Source organism: Pyrgilauda ruficollis, unplaced genomic scaffold, assembly GCF_017590135.1.
Source record: "Pyrgilauda ruficollis isolate IOZ18807 unplaced genomic scaffold, ASM1759013v1 scaffold57, whole genome shotgun sequence".
Taxonomy (NCBI): domain Eukaryota; kingdom Metazoa; phylum Chordata; class Aves; order Passeriformes; family Passeridae; genus Pyrgilauda; species Pyrgilauda ruficollis.
The window spans coordinates 2810987-2819391 of record NW_024527377.1 but is presented as its reverse complement, the minus strand read 5'-3'; the positions used below and the strand labels follow the sequence as shown (position 1 = coordinate 2819391).

The 8405-nt window shown below is 42.0% G+C and overlaps 1 protein-coding gene across 1 annotated transcript in view; it reads right to left on the bottom strand.

Moving 5' to 3' along the window:
• Positions 1–229: 229 nt before the first annotated feature.
• Positions 230–8405, bottom strand: part of SPOCK1 (SPARC (osteonectin), cwcv and kazal like domains proteoglycan 1) — a 271707-nt gene continuing 263531 nt past the window's right edge. The window contains exons 10-11 of the mRNA XM_041482122.1: positions 5792–5929; positions 230–4796 (exon numbers count right to left, since the gene is read on the bottom strand). Of these exons, the coding sequence (XP_041338056.1) occupies positions 4606–4796; positions 5792–5929 (329 nt within the window). The 3' untranslated portion in view covers positions 230–4605. The remainder of the gene's footprint in view (positions 4797–5791; positions 5930–8405) is intronic.

Here is an 8405-nt window from a genome sequence, read left to right as displayed (position 1 = left end):
TTTGGTACTGTTATTCTATTCTGTTTGGTTTCATTTCTGCTTCTGAAATAGAGGTTTCTGGAGACCTTGCATTAACTCCACAGATTACAGCTGGCATTGAACAGAGGTATAAGTTATGAAGCAAATATAAAGGAGCATCCATTTCCATGTATGATTAAATGCTGACTCAAGGTAGTGCAGTATTTTTGATCCCCTAAGTTTAATAAAATTCAGGACAGGCAATAAGGAGTCGCAGACAAATTAAAATTTATTGAGACAGACAAAAATGCAACTATTTCAGACTACAGTTAAGCATTTACAGTTAACCAAAGGTAGCAAAATGCTCACATTCCACTTAACTCCTTATGGAAAAAGCATTCAGAATTTACTATGCAGTTCTACTTACTATGATAGTCTACATCCATCTACAGTAGGGACATCGAACTGAAACACGTAATATTTGGATCTCTCCTTACAGATCTACACATTGAACAGTAACAGACATCAACAGCATTGAGAAAAGTATAAAAAGACCAAAACCCACCTACTGTAGAAAGGGCTTTTTGATGTGTAGTAACTGTACAAAGCAGTCTGTGGGTGAAGGATGGGACACAGGAGGGACTGCAGAGAAGCCAACAAATGCAGGAAGCGAAGCTCGAGCGACCTGGTCTGGGTCAGGTGGTGACCTTAGATCTACATCAGTTGCTGCTTGAGGGAGAAAAGGCTACAAAACTCCTAATATCAAAATATTCCCATGCCAGAAATGTACACTGAGACTAACAGACTAGGCTGGAGAGGCAAAGAGAAGCATTCACTAACAAACAGTGTTGCTTTAAATATAAACTTTACATCTTCAATATAAACTGTAGAATAAATATTAAATAAACAGTTCAAATGGTTAAAAATAATAGTAAAGAATAGCTTAACAAAACGGCAAAGAAAATAAAGAGGATTCTTTGTGTTCACAGCAAAGGCCAGTAATGACCCAAAAAACACAGCTGTGCTGAAATCTGAACTCAACATTTTGATTTAACTACAGTAGTTAAAAGGAACATAAAGCAATGCCTAACAGTATCTCATAGACTATAATATGAAAAGAAAATGAGATTAAAAATGTGTGTTTCTAAAAGAATGGGACAACTCTGATTCCATTTGGTTTGTGTCTCTAAAATAATGGGACAACTCAGATTCCATTTTTCATAATGAGAAAATGTTTGGAAGGTCAATGACTTGATTCAGATGGGAAGTAAGTCTTGCTTTATAAAAAAAAAGGAAAGAGAAAAAGAAAGGAATTTAATCAAATTAAGTTGGAAGCAAATTAAATCCTTTACAAAGCATGAAGAATGGAAGGGGCTTGATCTGGAAGAGCACTGGTTCTTGGTAGAATCACTGGTTTCTTTATCACTATTTCATCAAATAAAGATTTTCTTAATGCATCTCCCCGAACTGGGCACACACACACACATATGCACACCCATATTTGTGCATAAATGCATACATACAGTCACACAGAGATGCACACATGTATATACACAGGCTGCAGGTCCCCCACCACAGGAGGATGCCAGCGGATCACAAAAGGGCTTTGTTAAACAGCTCTGCAGGATTTGGGAACTTGCTCTCAAAGCAGTCCAGAGTCTGAGCTGCCCTTCCCAGCACGTGTGCTCTGCTCCTGCCTGGCTGGACCCTGGGATTGGGCACGGCTGCCCTGCCCAGCTGCCTCAGCCCATAAAATGGCACATTTCCCATGCTGGCTGGAGCCAGAAGAACACTTGCACGAGTCAAAGAGGTGACTGAAGGGTCACCTGGAGAGGGGGGTGTGCCTGGATCCAGGCCAGCATGCCTACAACAGTTTGTGTGTGTCTGTGTGTGTTTCTGGGCACAGGGGGATGTGCTACCAGGGGCCACCCGAGCCAGCCAAAGCACCTGACCCTTCACCAGGCTGTGCTGCGCATGGAGCTGTTTCACTGGGGCCACCCCATGTTTGAGCTGGTGAGTCTGGGAGACAATAATTGGTTTACAGTTAGATATAAAGCTCTGATTTATAATTCCAACTCTGATTTGGAAGCATTACATGTGAAAGATCACAGCCAGGAGACCACCAGTGGGTGGTGCTGCCATGTCTGCACATGTAAACTCAAAGATGTTCATATTCCCTTTTAAAGGCTTATTTGACAGCTTTAATTTAACCATCTTGCATGTTTACGTGGGACACAGCCCCCTGCATCCCCAGACCTTGTACTGCCTGCAAGGGCTCAGAGTGCCAGGCTTTGCCCTGGGGAGGTGCTGGGCAGGAGAAGGGATTTGCTCTGTGACCTTTGATGTAAGGCACAGCCCAGGATAAGCTGTTGTGGAGAGACACAGGACTGCCAAAACCCCCCTAGCTCTGTGTGGAGAATGAGTCCAGGCAGGAGGATAAGCATAATCTGCTGATTGTGGAGCTCAGATTTATGGCAGAATTAAATGGCAGCTCTGTGCCTCAGGCAGGTCTTGCACAGGACAGCAGAGCCAGACCAGCGAGTGTGGGGTTAATTAAGAAAATACCAGAGGAAAACCAGACAGGATGTTTGAGAAGGAACCTAGTGACAGTGTTCAATTGCTTCTCAAAAAATCATATTTAGGGAGACAGAAATGCTGGGTTATCTGCTCCTCCTGCAAGTTGGCAGAATTTCTGTGAAAGGCAAAGAAAAAGTGTGCATATATGTGTGTGTGTGTCTGTGTCTGTGTGTGGTGCAGCTCATGGAAAATGATTATTACATATATTTTTCTAAATCTATGGGGAAACCAAAGGGATTTATTTGAGGCAGGGCAGATTGCAGGCCTTTTGCAAATGACTGTGATGGCAGATTTTTGGGAGGATGCAGGGGCGTGAAACAACAAATTCCTCATGGTTTTACACATCCTTCTGCATTAATAATGATTATGCAGGCTTACTCTTTGTTCTCAGGTCATTGATCTGGATAAATAGGAAATAAAAGAGGAGAAAACAGGAGAGCCCCTGCAGCATATGGTACCTGAAAGGAATTCCACTTCTGATCACATGTGAAAGCACAGGTCCTACCCAGAGGGCTGCCAGGCAGGCACTGGCTTTGGAGAGGGCTGAGAGCCAACATCCACAGGCCAATGTACCTAAAAACTGACTTCTGCCAATCTGTGTGGTATTTTCAAGCTTCCAACTGACTATGTAGACAACCATGTTGCGACTCAATGCTGTCTCCACTTCCATATCCACCATTAACGCAGAAAAAAAATTCTAATTAGTTTTTGTTGTAAAAACCATATTTTTCACTCTGCAAAATAACTCACTGGCCAACCACAGACACTGCTAAAATACTTACACCTGCATCCTAATGCAAGAGTGGGGTTAAGGTTCCTCTTACTGTTTCACAAAACAGCAAAAATAACAAAAGATCACCACAGCACATTACTGCATCCGAGAACTGCCATGGGAAAGGACACTGCAAATAATGGAATGTCAATATGCTCTGATACAAGAGCTTTGAATAGATGGGAGGTATTGAGGGAATCACAGATTGGATTTTAATTCTATTATCTTTTAGGAGTGTGTACAAGTGTGCAGCACCACACTGAGCCAAGGGGTTATGCTTCTGAAATATCACCACCTAAAGCTGCTTTTTTAAACAGGTATCTTTACATGAAATGAGAGACAGTTCCTTTTGAGGGTTGGTGTCTTGGGCAGCATTCTGGCTTTGGAAGGAGGGCTCAGGGGAGAGCAGACAGGTCCCAGGTGAGCTGGGAGCAGAGGCTGCCTGGGTGATGCTGTTAGGGACCCTCCTGGTGAAACGAGCTCGGACAGCAGCTGAGGAACAGCTCTGGGGGTGGTTATGATGCTACAAATTCACCAAATACTTTCCCCTTAAACACTCTGAAAGGCAGATGGACTCTGTCCCCTGCCTCCAGGGCTTGGCCCATGACAGCTGCAGCATCTCTTAAGATCAAGAAGGCCATGTTCCTTTATCAAAGAGTGTCAGTGAGCTGATTGTGCCCTGGTGGGAGTTTTGCCTTCAGTGTGAGCTGGACTAAGCCTGTTGGACTCATTCTCAGAGAACAGAAGGAAGGGAAAGCCCTGCCAGTGGGTTTTCTTCTGGATTCAACCCCTGGTACTGGGCAGCCACTGTCCAAAGAGACTTAATCTTCACTGGGACATTATAAATATGGACTAGAAAATGAGGCACCTACTTTTCCTTCTTCATGAAAGAAAAAACTTTTTCTGATATGATCCAGGTAACAACTTATGACACAAATTCTCTGACATGAGAGGGGCTTCTAAGCCTTTGTATTGGTTTTTTTTTGAGCCCCTTCCAGGATTCTTTCACAGGATGGATTTCATAAGTGGTGCAAGTGAGGATTAAGACACAAAATGGTTTTGAAACAAAACTCATTGGCCCTGTGGATAGAACAAAAATCCCCCAAACCAACTGAACAAAAACTGTATTCCAAACAGTCCTTTGCTGGAAAAAAAGCTGTTATCCAAATTAAATTGGCAATACAAAATTAAACTCAGTAGAGAGGGAATTTTTGTGCCAGGTACTCTTAGATACAATTGCAGAGATATGATGTGAGTTGCAATATTGTGCAAAACGTGAGTCCTCATCATGATGGGCACTACCATATATAACCAATTTCATCATCCTTATCATCATCTTCATCTTCATCATCTTCATTAGCTGCTCTTACATGAATCTTCAGTTTCCCTTCTTTGTCTTTTTTTGTTGCTTCAGGTTCCTCTTCCAAATCATCCAACAATACAACAGATCCACCACTGCCAAAATCCCCTGAGGTTTCTTGCTCTTCTTCTGAAACAGGTGAGCAGGAAAGGTCATTTCCTCACAGAACACCAAATTCCACATGAATCACTATCCTTGTCATGCAAGCCACTGTCATTTGCAATGCTATTTTTTAAATTAATTGGTTCAGCTAATTATAAAACAACCTTAAAATTTCAATTTTCATTCTGAACTGGGATAAATACATATCAATTGACTATGAAAAGGTTTTTTTTGCATAAAATGCCCCTTTATGCATTATCCTCCTCCTAGAGGCTTGACTGGAAATTTTCAGATCATATGCATGCAGGCCAGAAAATCACTATTCCTTTGTAAATACTTTAATTCCATCACTGCTCTGTAAACCAGGCTAAAAAAAAATAAAAAATGGTTTTATTTGAGTATATAAACCTCACTCTACAAATATAGTTATTGAACTGAACATCTGTGATATTATTCTGGGCATCCTGGACCTTCTAGGTGACTGTTCCTTCTCAAGAAAGAAAGCTGCACTCAAAACCATCCCTGAAGAACTCTGAAGGATCATAGGTGACATCTTCCTTGTCTGGGCACAACAGCTAATTGGTGATTTCACTTATCTACATAATATTGTCCTGTCAGCAATTGCATTGAGCTTGGTTGCTAATGTATACAATTTTACACATTTAGGCCTTCCCTTGTCTGGAAAGTTCCAGTAGATGTGCATTCCAGAGCATATGGAACAATACATTTAATAACCATGCAGAGCAACCCCAGACCTTTAATTTTAATATCACTAGCTGCACTTTCCAGGCTGGCAGCAGAAATACCTTAAGGGTGGCTCTTGCCTGCTAACTTGTGCTGCACCCCTGCTGTCCAAAGGACCCATGAGGACCCCATTTGTGTGTGAACAGGAAAACAGAGGAGCACTTTGAACTGTGCTACTCGTGTTTTCCCTTTTGTCATCATCCTCGGTAGTACAGCAATGGCAGGGTTACAGCAGTGTTAACTCCCCCATTGTCTGAGGAAAGCAGATCATTACTCACCACAGCTGACTGTGCCTTGCTTTCTGGAGCCAGCTATCTCATTCCCATACTTATCAACACACCAGCACTGCCCCGTGCTGCCATGGCACTGCGTGGCTTTGTAATAACCTTCTTCATTGCACCGGGGGATGAAAGCACCTGAATAAAATATAAGATGTGCTCAATAATGCAATCCTCTGCAGGAGCAAACACACAGAGAGGGTATTATGAACTCAGCACTTATATACATGAAGATCTTGACAACGTTGGCAAGAAAATACGTGTGATTATCTGGTGCCTGAAAGGGCGAAGGAATTATTTCTGGTGAACTCTTTTCAGACACCCTGGTCCCAGTGTATAAATGTTTGTTCATATCCAGCACACAGAGGAGGGTGTCACACAGCTCTAGAGAGAGCTTCAGTCTGCCCCTGAATGATTGATATTGCCACAGAGCCTTTTCACATTTAACCTCTGGTTTTAAACTTTTCTTCCCAACTGGATTATTACCCCAACTTCATTAGTTCTGCATTTCCCTCCATTTGCACTCCTTCAGTGTTTATCACATGAGTCTTTCCACAACACTGTAATTATCCCTGGAAGGTATCTGCCATCTGCTTGCTATTCATACTAATCTCAGACACATCCCGACTTACTGAGAGTTCCCACGTATAAAAGAAGAAATAATGCACAGGCTTTACAGAGAAGGACAACAGGACCTGAACCAGTAAGTCTTTGGATTTGAAGCCCAAGTTTTGTCTCACAATAAAACCAATATATTTCAGTCTTATAGAGTGGGGTTCATTCTGGCTTCTGCAAAGAGGGAAACTCTCAGGATAAACCTATGTTATTGTTCCCACCATTTTCAGCAGATACAGCAAATGTACTTCAGTATGAAAAACCCTCTTGTTCTTTGAGATGAGTTAGCTTTATTCCCACTGGAGGTCAGTACATTCATTTTTCCCTTCTTTGTCAATTGCTTCAATTTGAAACATGACATAAACACACCCTTGCCCCCAAATTTCTTGTTTCAAACGATTTTTGAGAAAGTGTTTTTCTCCTTTGTCAAAGATACCAGTGATTTACTGGTGGTTCAGTAAAGTTTTTTAACTAGTTCCATGCGTAGCATCTATTCAGACAGCACACGTGTCAAAGGGGCCACTTCCACTACATTTCTCACAGGAAAAGATGAATGAGAAGGTGCTGCCCAAATGTCACCAGATTTCCTATATAAAAGACATAAAAGTGGAAGTCAGTCAGTCTCATGCACACAGAGAGCTGCACAAAGTGAATCTGAATATCCAAACTCATTGTTCTGCAGATCTTCTCTAAAGTTTGAGTGCTGCTAATACAGGTCTGGGAGATAAGAAGAGAAACCTTTGAACATCTGCAGAAATCTTTGTACATCAGATCAGTTTTGGAGACCACATCCATGAGTGAGAATATTTTAAATAATGTCAAAGCAAGATCTTGTAGTAGGTTTGCTAACAGGTATCACCATTATGTTAATATACAAATGTAAACATGCTAGCAACTATCAAAGATTAATTTTCACTATTTATAAGGCAATAGTTTTAATAACAAGCACATGTATTTGCCTTGGCAGGTTTTTGTAAGTTAATACTCAGTGTCCAAAACTTCATCTCAATATCAATTAGGAAAGATATTTCTTTCATATTTATGCTCATGTCCTTCCTCTGATAAGCACTCCAGCTGTTTATCAAACCATACAGAACCTTGGGAAATGTGCTCAGGTGCTGACTTGGAGCTGATGTAAATCAGCATAGCTGTACTCATGTCACTGGAGCTGCCCTTTTATGTCTGCTCAACATCTGGCTCCAGGGAAGGATCAAAGGGGGAACCTCAGAGGCATTACAGGGTGAGCAGAGAAGAGCTTCTGCATTTTAAACTGTTTTAAACTGCTTTCTCTTTTCCTAGGGCAATGCAACCTTTTCCTTCTTTGAAACAGGCCTTTTTGCATAGTTTCACTGTTTCTTGTAAGGTATGAAAATGTTCCACACTGCCTATAAAAGCTTTAAAAGATTTAAAAATAAATTGTGGCCCGGGCTCAGTGCCAACATAACTGTGTGTGGAATAGATTCACACTTTGGGTCACAGTGAAGAGTGGAAGGTGCTTTTCCTTCTGCGTGGGAAATTCGTGCCAATTCGTATGTAACACTGGAGCTTTAAATATTTATCTATGCATACTAATGTCACAGTATTTGCCAACCATCAGAGGGAGGATACAGCATGTCCTCTCTGATGTGTCAGGTGCAGGTGATAATCTGGAGAGGACAGAGAGTGGCTGGGAACAAGTGTTGTACAACATGATTATTCTCCCTGTGAATTGTACACAAATCAGCCTGTCTTTGTCAGAAATGAGCGGGCTACGAGCTCTGCTATCCTGGAGTATGGCACACAGACAGATCATTTGCTGGGTTTGGCATCAGGGAACATCTGGAGCTTCCCTCTTCAGAGGTTCCTGCACAGGGCCTGGACTCACAAAATGTGAGTCACTCCCCACAAACTGCCTCAAGCTACTGAATCCTGCCTCCCCATCTCCCTTTGTCCTGGAAAGGTTTAGTTATTCCACACAAACTTGAACAGCACTGTTGCATCTGTGTCCTCTCTATGGACC